Consider the following 18,459-nt stretch of genomic DNA (forward strand, 5'->3'; position numbering starts at 1 on the left):
AATAAATAAACAGGTATGAACCTACAGTCCCAGGTACTGGGGAGACTGAAGCAGGTCTGCTGGAGTCCAAGAGTTCAAAGCCACCCTGCGTAGCACAGTAAGACTCTAGTCCCATAAATAAAATTTAATTAATTAATTTAATCAATTAATTATTTTGGCAATAAAATCCAAAGCTAACAAATTTTTAAATATAAATAAGAGATGAAACTAAAATAATGGGTTATAAGGATCTTAAAAGTACCAATGCCCTTCTATTATACTGTTATCTGAAACAGATTTCTGCTAATCATTCTTACTTCCAAAATCAGCTGTACAATGCCATAACTTACATATTTTCCTGCAGTAACCAATGTTTTCACAAAAGTAAATTGTTTCCATTTTTTTAATAATGATTCACTATAAAAGACAAGTGAAATATAGTCTTTCACAGAAATTTTTAGATGTTCCCAATTTTATCCATATTTTGCTCAACTTAATGTAACACCAAAGATATTGTCTTATTTCTAAAACAGATGAGATTCAGACATTTTAAAAACTAAAAATCTTCCAAACTGTCATTCATGATTTAACATTATACCTCTATTCTCTTCTGTATTTGCAATTCAATTGTATCAAACCAAAAATTAGAAAGAATACAATGGCATTATAGGCAAATGTAACAAGTATAAAAATTGCAACAATTCACTTGAGATTTTTTTTATTAAATTAATGTCTACATAATATTGAAAAAATACCTGTATAAATGAGAAAGCAGCTGAAGGGCAAAATCAAACTCCTGGCTTTATTAGATGCAGGCCTAATATCTTTCAGATAAAATATTTGTAGGTGCCACAGTCAATCAAGATTTCAATAGAAACCAAAGATGAAAGCATTCATGCATAAAAGGCAAGTGTGATAATTATGATGTGCAGACAAGATAATAAGAAATATCTGAGCCTGCTTTCCATTTTATGTATCAAGTGTTGCCTTGACCTAGACATTCCATAATGCTCTATCACATTTACTGCATTATTTTATCATTTTAATTATTTAGCTGAATTCAATTAATTTGGCTGGCATCTGGTCAGTGGATACAAATCCTCCACAATCTTTCCCTGCTTCATTTCTCAAAATAATGCTACAAAACAGTTTTAAAGTTCTCACTTATTTTTCAAGTTTATTAACCTCTTACTGATTAAACAATTGGCACCCATTTTCCTGAAATGTCATTTCAGACAGTTTACTTCAAAGCATGAAAAAGCAATTTATATCACAAATTATAGTGTATGACTCAACACTGCAAAGTTTACATTGGCTTCAGTTTAAAAGTTCTCTAGTAGGGAGAAAATGGTGGAATAATTATTATAAGAGAAGAGAAGAGGATAATTCAGCACATAGTTTTACCATGAAGTTCACTGCCTATGTATTTAAGGATTATGGTAATCACCTTCTAAGCTCTGCTCTAATCTATTATCCAGGACCAGGACTCATCCACCTTAATATTCATGAAAATAGTCCCTAACAAAGTTTAAGATTACAATTACATTGCTATTATTACTATAATATATTATGTTTAAAAAAAACACTAGGGCTTTATAGTTATTAACCTGCCAAAATTATAATAATGTCTCTTACAAATGTGATATTGTAACTGGTTCCTTCTAATACTCTCCTCTAATTTTGGGGAAAGTAACTTTTAGATATCATTAAGAATTTTTGTTCAGAACTGTCAAGTCAAAGAATGAGGATTCTCAGTGACCCCATTTCATTATTAAATGAGAGCATATCTAATGTGGGAACAAAATTCCTTTCCTCACAGAAGGCAAACCTAACATACCAATGAATATTAGACCAGTGTCTAACTAAAAGGACACTACTCAGGATTCAATCCTGGATACATATAGAATATCTTGATCAAATGGAATTCAACTTTCCGCTGCAAGTAAGTCACAACCGGACTACCTCTTCTGTGGAGAGGGAACATATATCTTCAGATATAGGTGGTGGGGCATGAGTCTGTTTCTTCTCTGCACATGCAATCAAATGAGGACAAGGCTACCTGATGCATCTTTAATAGACAGGAAGAAACAGGGTGGTGGCTGCTTTAGCTGGCCTTCTCCACATGCATGAGCAGGCACAAGGTGAAATCAGCAAGGGAGCTACCACAAGAATTCCTCATTCTGGCCTTTATGACAAGAAAGAAAGTCATAAAAAAATTTAAAAATTCAAGTTGCAGAAAGTTAATTATGCCAGTCCAAGAAGACACATTCTTAGATGTATCCTCAGGACATTCGCTTTCATCCACAAGGACAATCCCCAGCCTAATGACATGGTAACATAAAAAAATTATCAAACACATGTACATGAGACATAGCAATATACTCTTTGAAAAAAAATACTTAGAAGGAAAAATATTATGATGTTAAATACATAATATAAAAGAGAAAACAATTTGGAAACAGCCAAAACAGATTAAGTGCAATTCTTATTGAAATAATAAATAGCCAGCTCAAATAACCAGGAAGATTATAAAACATGAAAAATATTCACAAATCAATGTAAAAATTATAGTTATTAATTAGGGAAATATTTAAAAGCAATTAACTTAGAAGAAATAAAATCAACAGAATATCATTCTACACTATAAAAATACCCTAAAACAAGAACTTATTAAGGTAAGAAATGGAAAGCAAGTTTTACCTTGAGCTAGTCTCTCAAGTCGTTTTCCATGCTCTGGGGGTATAGCATACCTAAAATATTAAAACATAAACAGAAATTTTAAATTTATAATATTTCAACTAGTATCCTAAGGATAACTATTCCTAAATATCCTAAGGATAACTATTCCTAAATAATGTAATAAAAAAAAGTTGTTTTAGAATCTGAAAATTACAATGTTCTTTGGGAGAAAATATAAATGTTGGTATAATATTTTTTTAAATTAAATTCATTAAAATTCCATTTTAATGAACCAAACAGAGATTAGAAAATCAATCACAAGCTATATCCCTTAGACTCTGAATGCAAGAAAAATAAACTTATAAATTACCTATTTAAATGTTGCATCCCAGCATCTCAAATACATTTCAAAGATTAAGGGGGAAAGACCCAGGTCCAGTGAAATACTTAAGTCAAGGGGAATTCCTTGCCAAATTCCGTGCCCTGTCTCACAGCACTCCAACTCCCTATCCCTAACCTATTTTTAGGTAGGTTTTTTGCTGTGAGGTTATTTAGTTTTGACTTTAATTTTCAAGAGATTATGGGTACTATCTTTTTAACTTTTAAGATATTTCTATTGACAACAAGACAAAAAAAATTATTATACCGATATTTATATTTCCCCCCAAATAACATTGTAATTTTCAAATTTTAAAACAAAAAGTTACCAGCCTTAATAATGTAACATATTTATGAATTTGTGACTTTTTAAAAATCTTGATCATAGCAATAATTTTTCAGCCCTGAAGAAATACTCATTTCTAATTCCTGATGTTTTCAAAAGTAAGGTCCTTGAAATTATTTATTATGGAGTTACTAACAAGTTTTTAAAATAGTAATCTCAAAATATCCTATAAAAATTCTAAATTTTAAAAAGCTAATTTAATGAGGAAATTTATAGATATTGAGAATAAGTTTAAATGATCATTTAATGTTTTAAATAAAAGATATATTTTTGAAGTCCTACCTTTCTCATGTTTACTATCTTAATATCCATAAAGTATAAGTTATATTTTTACTAAAGTAACTTATCTAAATGTATTTAACACCACACTTGGTTGCATTAATACCACTGATAACATATGCAAAACTTAATTGGATCCAATATAACTAGGCAATTCAGTAAGAGAAAACTCAACCATATATCCTGTTCCTTAAGGCACCGCTAATGAAATTATTCCAACTGAACTGAAGAGATAAAATTTTAGCATAGCTAAATGACAATAACCCAATGTTATACTTAAGTCTTCTTTTTCCCAGTTTTTAATCCCTGGTTTACATTTTGAATAAACCCAGAAAAGGAAAAATAGAATATATGCATATATACATGTGAGCTCACAGTAAAGATGATAATTTCCATCACACACATACACATGCACACGCGCATCACAATGATATACAGCAGGTATGTCCATAGAGAGCTGGATGTAAATGGAGATGTTATATATCCAGACTCATTTTTCTAAAAATTCTGCAAAGTTAAGGTTTCTCAATCTGAAATTTAACCACTGTTCAGAGAAAAAATAAATATATTCATCTGACAAAGGACAAGGGAAACAGTAAGGCAAGATGGTTCTATCCTAACTCTGATCTTTGGTTTACTCCTTCTAGGATATGAATCATACGTATTCACTTTTTTTTCACCTATACACTCAGGCAGTCCCTCACAATCTAGTCAAATAAATCCTTTTCTACCAGTGTACTATTTCCCAGTTACTATAGGCTAATGATTTCAATTGGTTCTACTTTTCTTCTTAAGATTTAGGACAGTATCTTAGTCTACTTCCAAATTCTATAAAGGATTCAGTTTGTGTTAAGATCATAAAATTAATATGAATGCCAGGCTCAGTGGTAGATGCCTATAATCTCAGCAGCTTAAAAGGCTGAGGCAATAGGATCCCAAGTCAGAGGCCACTCTGGGCAACTTAGTGAGACCCAAGCAACTTAATGGGACCCTATTTCAAAAAATAAAAAGGACTATGAATGTAGCTCAGGAGTGAAGGATCCCTGCATCCAATCCTCAGTACCAAAACAAGAAACAAAAACAAAAACAAAATATCCTTATGGCTAACCAACCCTTGCTATAGCTTTGGAAATCATAGAAGGATGAAGACTTCCTTCCAATCACTGCCTCCACACAGGAAGATACATTTCCCAAATAGAACCACACCCTCACCCAGAAAGCCACACTGTAGTGATATCCACTAAAGCACAAAAGCATGAAAACAAATAGGACACTCCCTGCCCTGTTGTAGACATTATCTTGCTCAAACCCATTCATCTCCAGGTTTATGCCTATGAAATACTTTGCATGGTTCTGAATGTATTACCAACCTATGCTTTGTTGGATAATATTTAAATAATAGCCACATGGCTGCATAATGTTTCATACAAAAATAATTTACAATGTTCCCTAAATAAGCCCAAGGTCTTGCCCCAGAGTCTGAAAAGGACAGTCAAACCTGATAATAAGTAATAATTGCAGTAACATGCAAAGTAATTATCAGATGGTACTACTCTTCTGTGCATAAGCAGATGCAACATGATAAAGGAACTGGGAAAGTATAGTTTACATTTTTAGGGATTCACCCAAGAGTCAAATCAATTAGTTTCTCATGGTAAACAATAAATTCAGACAGCTACTCCACTCAGTAGTCACAAAGCAATATCATACACATATAAAACCTTGTTCGCACCTTATAACAACTACTTTAAGTAATTATCTCACTCTGCCAATAAAGGCCAAGGGAGTAGAAAAACAATTTGTTGTCTGCATATAAGTCACAGGGCTAGAAGGGTCCTTAAAGATAATCTAGTTCACTGCTTCTAAACATTTTTTGTTTAGTTTTTGTTGTTTGTTTTTCTTTTGATTATTTCTGTTCACATCATTACCAGGACAGAATCTAACACCTCCTATTACCAGCAATAAAGGGCAACTGGGAGAATGAAGAACAACATAGACTCATATCCCTTGGGGATGGGGAACCTAGCATACTCTGAAAACAAGCACCCTAGGTGATTCTGACAGGGCAACAGATGGGGAAGACAGAATAAATCTTCTAATAACCTCATCCAAGGACCTAGGGAATGACTTCCCCACAATCTCCCTGATGCCTCAACCTGCTGATCAATCCCCTCACCTCTTCTGGAGGAAGGATCTATAATATGCCACAGGTATTATTTAAAGATTTTTCTTAAGATTTTCTTTCATTAATACCACAAGGAATAACTTAAGTCAGAAAGCTAAACAAAAAAATTCATATAGCACTTTCAAACTAGAAAGCAACATGGCTTCTACATCTGCAGATTTGTGTAGTCCTTGCCTGCAGGTACCTGACTTTCATTTCAGAGCTCCCCAAATGACTCCCAGTCTTCTCTGAAACAGCAGCCCTGAAAATTCAACCGCGGCACTACCTTCATGGGTAACCACAGCAATCTGAAACCAAACCATTACAATCTGCTTCAATCCACACCACAAGAAGGAACAGAAGGAAAGATGAGGCAAGAAAACAGCAAGATGCAGACATTTGCATGTGTTTTCCAAGCACCATCCTCTCCAGAGTGGAACGTTCATTTCACAAGAACTGAGAAAACCATCTGAGATCTTACACAAGACACTTAACCACTGACAGATCTTATCTATCTCACAGAACAACACTAAAAGGATCAAATGCTATGTTTAGCAGCTCATTATTTAATGAGAGGTACAAGGCAATGAATGAGGTGAGCCTGACCTGCTGACCCCATATATCCAGGAAACCTGAGAATACATTCAAGAAAAACTGGTTCAAATAATCACATCACCAAAGCTAGACAGGCACATTAAAGGCTGATTATAATTTGAAGATTCCAGTAGGGTAGCCCACCTAATCAATACCCAAGTTATATTTGTCAACCTTTTACTTGTTCTTGAGAGTTCTCATGCATTTGCCTGCATCTCCCTATCCCCACTCCCACCACCCTGCATTTGCCTGCAACATCCTGCTCCCTATCAAACTGATTTATCATTGCAGCCTCCTAACCAGTCACTCTGCCTCTAGCCTTGCCTCCTCTATCCAGGAACCCTGACCAGAGTACTTATACTTTAGTTCTTCTTTCCACCCCCATTTCCAGTCCTGCTGAAAATCTATCTAGCAGGAAGACCTGGTGACTAAGTAGAGGCACACTGGAGGTATATATGCAGATACAGTAAACAATCTCAGTCAGAGGATCTCAAGTTCTATGCCCCTGACATCACCTAATATTTCTATGAAAGTTTCCTATTACCTCAGAAGTCTCAACATACACAAGATTATATTCATAATCTCCCCTTTTAAGCTGCATCACTCTCCTAGCATTTCCACTTTGGTTCATAGCTCCATTGTCCTCTTGCCTTCCAAACTAGAAATATTAAAGACACCTCCTTATTTCTCATCCTCTCTGCAAAACTGCCAGTAACAAAACCTATTCATTCTACCTCTTCAAAATCTCATATTCAACTCTCCCTGCAGCACTGCCCCAACTTCAAAATTTCTCAGCCTGGACTAGACTATTGTCATAACTGAACTCCCTACTGTATCTCTCTCTGGGTGGCTGCAGTTCTCATATTAGTATCACAACATTAAAAGCTTTATTCCTCACTTTCTGGCATTCAAGATTCCCCAACTTTCCAAACATGCACACTCTCTCCCAGTAGGCTGGACTACAAATTCTTCTGTCACTGAACAATTCTACCTTACCTCTCACCTCAAAGAGGCCCCTCTGCTTCAGGTTCCACATCCTTGGAGTTTTCTTTGACCATTATAAGTCTCAGCAACCTCAGCCATTTTTTTCCTCCTGGAGCTCTTCAATTCAATTTTTGATATAGCATTTATTATCTACTACTTTCCAAAGTTAGCCTCTTTTGAATGTGCATGAATCATTTTTGTCTTGACAGGTACTGTATTCTGTGGGGAAGAGAAGCCCTACCATCTCCCAGAAAAGTTCCCATAAATTATCCTTTGTAGCATACCTTGTATAGTGAACGTCTGGTCCACAGTCAGGCACTTAATTAATTATTTGCCACAGTCACACTACTATGTGGCTTAACCTAAATTCTTTCAGGACATGGATATATCTCCTGCTTTTCTGTACCTATTGAAAACCATCAAATAAAATGCCTACCATTATATATCCTCAACTATATAACCAATTTATTAAAGAAATTAATAATTGTTCAATTAACTTTTTTGAAAGTGTTTTGCTTCAGATACAATGAATAATGCCAACAGTTCTGCTACCATGAAAACCTATGAATCACTAATGAACTATGAATACAATAATCAGATATGCATGGGTAATGTTTAATGTAAAGTCAAAGTCTTATGTCCTTTTAAAATATATATTCATTTTGAAGATCAAAGAAAACAGATCCCTTTAAGCATATCTTTGGGCAGTTTACCCAAAAAAAAAAAAAAAAATGGACCAAAAATGATATTAGTCTAGTGACTGCAATACAAATTCTAACATCTGAATGAAAATAGGCTGATACTACAAACTGTCAGTAAGTAATGCTATGCTTTTCAAAGCATTACTAGATCCATTTCCCTGATTCAGATTTTCTCCTTTCAAGATTACTATTCAAGGGCTGGGAATGTGGCTCAACGGTACAAAGTTTCCATAGCACACATGAGGCCCTGAGTTTCATCAGTCCACTTATTTGTGTAGCAGTATTATTCAAAGAATATCTCCTATTTCTAAGATTATTCCCCAAAACCACCCTGGGACTATCAATAATGTTCTCTCCTACCCAGACCTCTCACATTGCTCAGTCAAAAGCAGCCACCACAGACCCTTCAGATGCTCACACCAACAGGTGTGCTGGCACCTCCCACTGGGCCAGGTCCTATGACATCCATGACCACAGAGGGGATTGCCCATTCCTGGTCTAATCACATTTAGGCAGGTCAATCCTGAAACAAGGCTGCCCTCTGCTCCAAAGGCTATGTGAAGAGGCCCTTTCCTCCTTTGTTTACATTTCTCCTTTTTTGTTGTTGTTGTTCTTGTTGGTTGGTTGAGGTTTTTTGTTTTTGTTTTTTAGTACTGGGGATTGAACCCAGGGGCTCTCTACCAACACTTTTTATTTTATTTTTGAGACAGGGTCTGGCCTCAAACTTGTGATTCTGCCTCCCAGTCGCTGGATCACAGGAATGCACCACTGCACCCAGCTACAATTCTTCGTGTTGCTGTTTTTATCACAGCTATCCCCTGTGAAGAATCAAGCTCACAACCTCAAGGACAATTTTTAACAGATTATAGCTCTAAGATGACTCCTCCCTCTCTTACTGGCATAAGCTTGTGTGCCTGACTTACCTTATACAGTTACTGAAGGGTTAAGCAGAGTTCCCTTGGATCTCTTCCCTGGACCTCCCCCATTTAGACACAGAGTCTGAAGAGAGGAGGGCAGAACTGAGGGGGGGCGAGTCCCCAGGAGAGGGCTGAGCCCAGAAACCCTACTTGAGCAAAAGAGAGGATGCAAACATCTGCAAGGCAGCCCCCAACCCTGGCAGACAGGAGCCCAGGCAAGCTCCCAGAAGATCCCACCCCTCACATGAAACAGGCAGGCAGCAGAAGATGCTGGGAATCATGAAGCCTGGCTGGCTGATTAGCTGGCTGGCCAACAGGCCACCTGACAGAAAGAATCACCAGAACATAATATTACTAACTCCCTATTCTCTCCTAAGGAAGCTTGGCTCCTGACAGGGTCCTTACCACCATGGAAGGTCTATAGAAACTGCAGCCTCAAAATATGCCTCCATGGTGAATGGTCTGTACTGATCTTCCCAGGTCTTCAGAAAGGGCAATTTGCTCTGCCTCCCTCTACATGCACCTCTTTTCACTACCAATAGCAATACTGTACCCTCTATAGTGAGAAGCCTCTCCTCATCCCCAGGGGGCTACCACTAACAGTTGAACATCTCAGATCAACCATTTTGTTTCTGGGTGCAGGGAAGGGAAGCCTACTTCACCCCTGAGGCAGGCAAATGGTTCCCACCATTCATCACGGAGTTGGGGGCACCCCAATGTTACCCAAAGAACAAACGCCCAGGCCATCTCTATGTTCCACTGCTTCTTTCTTGTCAACCACAAAGTACCCCATATATCCCTTTACTGACATCCCTAGGTTTGGGTGTGGGGAGCACTGGGGATTTAACCCAGGTCAGCCTTGGCGAGCCCCCATTTCAAAGTTTAAAAAATAAATAGGGCTCCTCCATTTGGAGGAGCTCCACATGGCTCCTCCATGGTTAAGCTCAGCACCCTGGGTTCAATCTCCTGTTTAAAAGCAGGGAGGGGGGAGTTCAGTGAAACGGTAATGATGATCAATAAATGATTACAGCTCATCACAGCTGCCATTTATTGAGCACACACAACCACCAGAGCTTATGCTAAGATATTATAATACAAGTTCTACTGCTGCCTCCATGATACTAAGAAAGAAAACAAAGCTTGTAGGGATCACTTCATTTGAGCACATGAATGATAAAGCTGGTCCGAACCCCAGATCTTTCTGAGACCAGTGCCTAGAATGTGCTCTCCAGCCCATATACTATTCCTGTATCCCCTACAATTACTACAAAGATATCAACAAGAATAAACTGACGGGGTTGGAGGAGCACATCTCTTCTCCAAAGACACAAGCATCCTCTATGATGATCAAGCACAAGACGGCAAAATTTTAAATGAATTGTAAACTGAAGGTACCAAGAACAAAGCCATAAATTACTATCTAAAAGTTTAAAAGGGGGGGGGGTGCTGTTTTGTTTTATTTCATTTTATTTGGTTTTGATATTGTTACAAAAATGCTTCATAAATCAAATGTATTATAACTGTATTATACTTTATTAAAAAATCAAAAATTTCTGAAATATTTGTATATTTACAATTAACTGTGTGAAAAAGAAGACTAAACAATGTGTGTTCCAATGCTACATTTTCACATTAATTATGGTGCTAAGTTTTAAAAGTTGGGCACTAATTTATTAAAGTTTAAGCACTAATATTTTAAATTAGAAAGTTTCAGTTCAATGGAAAATAGAACATTTCCTACTTAATTTTCTGTTATTAAAAATAAATGAGGCAAGGTAGGCGGACCCGCGATCCACCAGCAGAACAGGCACAGCAATCCGCACAGCGGCAGAGCCACCCCCCGAGCCTGCAAGGTAGGCAGACCTGCGACCCACCGGCAGGTCAGGCCCAACAACATGCGGAGGGGCACAGCTGCCCCACGAGCCTGCTAGGTAGGCAGAACCGTGACCACCGACAGAACAGGCCCAGCGGGCGGCCAGACACATCGCCCCGCCCCGGTCGGGGGAGGGGCAGAGCCGCCGGGCACCTGCAAGGTAGGCAGACCTGCGACTCACCAGCAGATCAGGCCCAGCGACCCGAAGAGCGGCAGAGCCACCCCCTCGCCTGCAAGGTAGACGCACTTGCCTCCCACCGGCAGGTCAGGCCCAGCAACTCTTGGAGGGACACAGCTGCTCCACGCGTGTGCCAGGTAGGCGGAACCGCGACCACCAACAAAACAGGCCCAGAGGCCCGCCAGACACATCGCCCAGGTTGGGGGAGGGGCAGAGCCGCAGGGCGCCTGCAAGGTAGGCGGACCCGTGACCCATCAGCAGAACAGGCACAGCAATCCACAGAGCGGCAGAGCCACCCCCGAGCCTGCAAGGTAGGCAGACCTGCCACCCACCAGCAGGTCAGGCCCAACAACCTGCAGAGGGGCACAGCTGCCCCACGCGCCTGCTAGGTAGGCAGAACCGTGACCACCAACAGAACAGGCCCAGTGACCCGCCAGACACATCACCCCGGTTGGGGGAGGGGCAGAGCCACCACCAGCGCCTGTTAGGTAGACAGACCTGCAACCGACAGACAGAACAGGCCTAGCGGCCAGCGGAGGGGCAGAGCCACTGCTCACGCCTGCAAGGTAAGCGGACCTGTGACCACCGAAAGAACAGGCCCACCGAAAGTACAGGCATAGCGGCCTGCCGGCGTGGTAGGCACATTGCCCCAATTGGAGGAGGGGCAGAACCACCGCCAAAGCCTGCGAGGGAGACTTTGCAACTATACAAGAGCAATATAAATATATAGGGGGAAAAATCAATAACACAACAGTTTCACCAAGCAGAAAGAAACGCGATCAGTATGAAAAGACAAGGAAAGAAAGGACCACAAGCAATGCAGGTCAACTCAACTTTAGAAGAGGTAATATCTGTAGCAGATGGAATGTCAGATAAGGAATTCAGGATATACATGCTTCAGATGATCTGGAGTCTCAAGGAAGACATTAGAAAGCAAAATCAGACAATGAAAGACCACTTCGACCACTTCGACAATGAATTACATAAACAAATCCAAGAAGCAAAAGATCAATTATACAGGGAGATAGAGGTTATAAAAAACAAACAAACAGAAATCCTGGAAATGCAGGAAACAATAAACCAACTTAAAAACTCAATTGAGAATACTACCAGCAGAGTAGAACACTTAGAAGATAGAACATCAGACAATGAAGACAAAGTATTTCAACTGGAGAAGAACATAGACAGCTCAGCAAAGCTGTTAAGAAACCATGAGCAGAACATTCAAGAAATATGGGATAACATAAAGAGACCAAACTTAAGAGTCATTGGGATACAGGAAGGTATAGAGGTCCAAACCAAAGGAATGAGCAATGGCATTTCTTGTAGAAATAGAGAAAGCAATCATGAAATTCATATGGAAAAATAAAAGACCCAGAATAGCAAAAACAATGCTAAGCAGGAAGTGTGAATCAGGCGGTATAGCTATACCAGACTTCAAACTATACTACAGAGCAATAGTAACAAAAACAGCATGGTACTGGTACCAAAACAGGCGGGTGGACCAATGGTACAGAATAGAGGACACAGAAACCAATCCACAAAACTACAACTATCTTATATTCGATAAAGGGGCTAAAAGCATGCAATGGAAGAAGGATAGCATCTTCAACAAATGGTGTTGGGAAAACTGGAAATCCATATGCAACAAAATGAAACTGAATCCCTTTCTCTCGCCATGCACAAAAGTTAACTCAAAGTGGATCAAGGAACTTGATATCAAATCAGAGACATGGCGTCTGATAGAAGAAAAAATTGGCTATGATCTACATACTGTGGGGTCGGGCTCCAAATTCCTCAATAGGACACCCATAGCACAACAGTTAATAACTAGAATCAACAAATGGGACTTACTCAAACTAAAAAGTTTTTTCTCAGCAAAAGAAACAATAAGAGAGGTAAATAGGGAGCCTACGTCCTGGGAACAAATCTTTACTCCTCACACTTCAGACAGAGCCCTAATATCCAGAATATACAAAGAACTAAAAAAATTAGACAATGAGATAACAAATAACCTAATCAACAAATGGGCCAAGGACCTGAACAGAAATTTCTCAGAGGAGGACATACAATCAATCAACAAGTATATGAAAAAATGCTCACCATCTCTAGCAGTCAGAGAAAAGCAAGTCAAAACCACCCTAAGATACCATCTCACTCCAGTAAGATTGGCAGCCATTAGGAAGTCAAACAACAACAAGTGCTGGCGAGGATGTGGGGAAAAGGGTACTCTTGTACATTGCTGGTGAGACTGCAAATTGATGCGGCCAATTTGGAAAGCAGTATGGAGATTTCTTGGAAAGCTCGGAATGGAACCACCATTTGATCCAGCTATTCCCCTACTCAGTCTATTCCCTAAAGACCTAAAAAGAGCACACTATAGGGACACTGCTACATCCATGTTCATAGCAGCACAATTCACAATAGCAAGACTGTGGAACCAACCTAGATGCCCTTCAATAGACGAATGGATAAAAAAAATGTGGCATTTATACACAATGGAGTATTACTCTGCATTAAGAAATGACAAAATCATAGAATTTGGAGGGAAATGGATGGCATTAGAGCAGATTATGCTAAGTGAAGCTAGCCAATCCCTTAAAAACAAATGCCAAATGTCTTCTTTGATATAAGGAGAGTAACTAAGAACAGAGTAGGGACGAAGAGCATGAGAAGAAGATTAACATTAAACAGGGATGAGAGGTGGGAGGGAAAGGGAGAGAGAAGGGAAATTGCATGTAAATGGAAGGAGACCCTCAGGGGTATACAAAATTACATACAAGAGGAAGTGAGGGGAAAGGAGGAAAAATATAAGGGGAAGAAATGAATTACAGTAGAGGGGGTAGAGAGAGTAGAGGGGAGGGGAGGGGGGAGGGGGGATAGTAGAGGATAGGAAAGGCAGCAGAATACAACAGTCACCAGAATGGCAATATGTAAATCAATGGTTGTGTAACTGATGTGATTCTGCAATCTGTATATGGGGTAAAAATGGGAGCTCATATCCCACTTGAATCAAAGTGTGAAATATGATATATCAAGAACTATGTAATGTTTTGAACAACCTACAATAAAAATTAATTTAAAAAAAAGGAATATAAGAAAAAAAAATTAAAAAAAATAAATGAATGTGAAAACAAAGTTATAACTCTAGAGATGCTGGGGCCACTTGCAGATGGGCCCTACTGACAAGGCCTCTATTGCCTTCACAAAGGAAGCTCCCCACACATTCAGTACTAAAAGGATTTTTCAAGTACTAGATGATCCAGGCAACTAACTTCCTTCCAAACTGCACTGCACACATCCTCCCCTATCCACCTCCAGGGATCCCAGGGTTTCCTGCAGGTGCCTTGGATGCAGTTGGTAAAGGAAAACCTCCAGCCACACACAGTGGTCAGTCAGCTCTCCCTTTATTTTCTGTTTATATATTGAGTTTCTACAGAAATTTGCATTTATATAATGTTTTAAAATCTCTGCACCAGGTCAATGTTTTCCTAAGCAGGAATCTACCACAGAAAACATTTTCTGTTTATATATGTGTGTTCTGTGGTAAGATTAGATAGCACCAAAACTTTGCCAAGAACAAAAATTCTGTTACTGCTATAAAATACAGGGGTGATAAAAGCTGTATGTCTAAACTGCAAGTTACATAAAGACCATTCTGTCTTGTTTACTATGGTGTCATTGATACCTACCCCAGTTACTGACACAGGTGTGGGCTCAATAAGAATTTAATGAATAAAAATGAACAAAACTATAAACAACCAAACAGATGCAACAACAAGATGCTGATGTCAAACCAAAACCTTATGCAGACTAGGCAACTGTTCTTTCACTAAGCCACATTCCCAGCCCTGGATCAAGCATTGATAAAACAAAATACAAGCCATTTGGAAGAGATTTTTTAAATACAATAACTTTAAAAGTTGGTAATAAATTAAAAATATGCCCATTTGAAGCTGTATGTCCATATCAAATTTTTCCCAAGCCAGGCACGGTGGCACATACCTGTAATCCCAGAGGCTCGGGAGGCTAAGACCAAAGGATCTGTAATTCAAAGCCAGTCTGAGCAATAGGGAGATTCTAAGGAACTCAGTGAGTTGCTAAGTCAAATAGGACTGGGGATGTGACTCAGTGGTTGAATGCCTCCAAGTTCAATTCCTGCTACAAAACAAAAAAAAGTTTCCCAAAGTAAATTTTTCCCAGAAAAAAAAAACTTTTGAGCTTATATAGAAATCTAAAGACAGTATCTTTTCCAAGTGACTATTATTCAAGTTATAATTATACTATCCATGAATAAGATAAAGAGGCTTAAAGGATTCCACTACAAATGTCTTACAAAGTACCACCACTATTAACTCCTGGCATTGAAGCATTTTCAAGATTTCCTGTGAATGAAGTTTATTAATCTTCAAAAAAAAATTACCTATACAGCTTTTTTAGAGTTGGAAATCTGTGAGAATTCAGGCTTTCAAAAGTACACATCTTTCAAAGCAACCCAAACTACTAAAAAGAAGAAACTCACAGATTATATAAATAAAGGACACAGGCTCATAGCTTTAACCATTAAAATAAAATAAAAACAGTAAATGGACTAATCTTTCTTGTGACCCCTAATATGTTCTAAATAATGTCCATTTAAGTCTTTTGTGATAGATAATATCTGCCCAAAGAAAATAGACTTTTTTAAACCTCCACAAAAACTCTATTAAATTAACCTTTTTTTTTTTCTTTTGGGGGCAAAGGTTATCTGGTCAGAAATATTATTAGAGATCATGCTACTGACTGTTACGTCCTCTCTGAAATACATATCATAAATAACACTCCACAAACATGCGTAAATCCTTGAAAGAAAACCACTGTGGTACCCACACAAGTGAGGAAAGAATGAATTCACAAAAATTGGACATATTTAATTTGAGATGCATTTTGTAAAGACTTCTGTGTCACATATGGATTGACAATCAAAATATAAAAGTAGCTAAAAATTTCTAACAATTTTGTACAACTTCTAAGTTTTCCTATATTATTAAGACAGTTCTAATCAAAGCATCATACAGGATACATAATTATATTTTTCTATAGAATAATTTGGTGACATATCCATAAAAAGCTAAACTGTAAGAATATTAATAAAGATTGAAAGAAGCATAAAAGTGTGTGTGTGTGTGTCTGTGTGTGTGTGTGTGTTTATAAGTTGTGACACCTAGTCTCTCTAGATACCTGTGGCAGTGCTCTGAAAAAGCTGGAAATTTCACTGGGGTGCAAGATCGAAACATATGATTCTATAACTAAAGAACTCTGAGAGGACAGGACATAACAAGGTAGTTAAACTGACGATTGGTGCTATATAGATTACAAGAAAAAAGAGCAATGTTGTTTAAGCAGTTAGAAAAAAAAATAAACAATAGATTCTTAAGTTAAATTCAATGCAGAGTGCTGCTGCGGGTCTCATCATGGTGGGGTCTCCGTTCGTCGTCCCACCCGGGCCGATTCCTTCTCTGAACCCGCAGGAAGATGTCCAGTTTCAGAAGGAGGTGCAGCACGTCTGCCAGCGCGTAACCCAGCCAAAAAAGCAAGAAAAACTTATTCCTGGAGTAATTTTTGTGGGCCATCTGCCTCCAGCACTTTATGAAACCCAAATCAAAGCATATTTCTCCCAGTTTGGCACTATTACAAGATTTAGACTATCCAGAAGTAAAAAGACTGGAAAAAGTAGAGGCTATGCCTTTGTGGAGTTTAAGTCTGAAGATGTTGCCAAGATAGTTGCTGAAACAATGAATAACTACCTTTTTGGTGAAAGACTCTTGGTGTGTCGTTTTATGCCACCAGAAAAAGTACACAAAGAACTTTTTAAAGAGTGGAATACTCCATTTCGTCAGCCATCGTATCCAGCCGTGAAGCGGTATAATCAGAAGCGGACATTTTTTCAAAAACTGCAAATGGAAGAGCGATTTAAAAAGAAAGAAAAATTGCTCAGGAAAAAATTAGCAGCAAAAGGAATTAATTATGATTTTCCTTCATTGGTTTTATCATCCAGTAAGACCAAAGATCCTTCAGATAAACCTACAAAGAAGAAAAAGTCTTCAGGCATACCAAAGAAGAAGAAGAAGTGGGTTTCTAAAGGCACTGCTGCCATTCCTGACAAGTCTATAGATAGCCAGGGCCCCACACCAGTTTGTACACCAACATTTTTAGAGAAACGAAAATCTGAAGTGGCGGGAATGGATGATGATGAAGATGATGAAATAGTTTTCAAGCTGCCCGTATATGATGCAGAAGGAGCAGTAGAGACTCCAACACCTAAACAGGGAAGAAAAGACGAAGACAAAAACCAAGCAGTGATTCTGAACGTATTATATGAATATATATCTTCTGACAAAATGTGATGGTTTTCTTACAGTGGCTGACTATATTTTACAAGGTACAATGAAATGTAACCATCAATAGACTCAAAAGAGAAAACATGCTATCTGGAAAGCAATCAGTCCTTTGGCCTTTTTGCCCCTGTTGAAACGGGGGTACATCAGAGCTTGCAGTGGTTGGGCTCACACTGCCTTTGCCCTGGTCTCAGTTTTCCTATCCCCTCTTTATTTTGCCTGTGTTAAAGGGTCACTGTTAACTGTACATTTAACAACTAATCTGAAGCTATTTTTATCGCCACCAAATAAAGACAGTCAATCCTGCTTAAAAAAAAAAAAAATTCAATGCAGAGATTTACTTCATCCTACTGTCTACAAGCAACAGTTGTCAATCACTTGCTATATGCTTTCAAGAAAACTCAAGCAAATATGCATTTTAATAACTTTGATATCCTAAAATACACACACACACACACACACACACACACACACACCCATCTGAAGCAAATATACCCACAGGAGAGTTTTCAAATCTTAAAAAATGAATTAAGAATCAAAGTAAGTTAATCAGTCTTCCTAAGATTTTAAGTAAATATTCAAACATTTATTTGGGACTTTTCTTTATTTTCTAGATCTGTAGGAGTAAGGTGAGTTTTTTTTCCCTTATTTTTCTTTTTTGTTTTGTTTTAAGTTTTAGCTGTAGATAGACACAGTACCATTATTTATTTATTTATTTTTATATGATGTTGAGGATCAAACCCAGTTCTTCACACATGCTAGGCAATAACCACTGAGCAATAACTCCAACCCAGCATCACTGTTCTTAAGAGTAAGGGCCTACCATAAACACAAACATGTAATGCTAATTGGGGCTTCATGTCCGGCTACAAGAGAAGCAGGCCTGTGACCCCTATGCCTTCCTACATAGGCCTCAATGAATTCAAGAGAAGGATTCAAGCCAGGTCAAGGTGGAGACCTTCCCATAAGACAGCACCTTTGCTCTCTGGTGATAAAACTGGGAAAATAAG

At 38.3% G+C, this 18,459-nt stretch overlaps 1 protein-coding gene and 1 pseudogene across 5 annotated transcripts in view; one reads left to right on the forward strand and one right to left on the reverse strand.

Moving 5' to 3' along the window:
* Kdm4c (lysine demethylase 4C) overlaps nt 1-18,459 on the reverse strand; it is a 395,886-nt gene that overhangs the window by 287,840 nt on the left and 89,587 nt on the right. For all 5 annotated transcript variants that reach the window (XM_076845987.2, XM_076845986.2, XM_076845983.2 and 2 more), the window contains one exon: nt 2,680-2,729. In XM_076845987.2, coding sequence (XP_076702102.1) covers nt 2,680-2,729 — 50 coding nt within the window. The remainder of the gene's footprint in view (nt 1-2,679; nt 2,730-18,459) is intronic.
* On the forward strand, nt 16,499-17,458 carry LOC143392079 (MKI67 FHA domain-interacting nucleolar phosphoprotein pseudogene; annotated as a pseudogene).

The sequence above is a fragment of the Callospermophilus lateralis genome, chromosome 2 (assembly GCF_048772815.1).
Source record: "Callospermophilus lateralis isolate mCalLat2 chromosome 2, mCalLat2.hap1, whole genome shotgun sequence".
In the NCBI taxonomy this organism is placed as follows: domain Eukaryota; kingdom Metazoa; phylum Chordata; class Mammalia; order Rodentia; family Sciuridae; genus Callospermophilus; species Callospermophilus lateralis.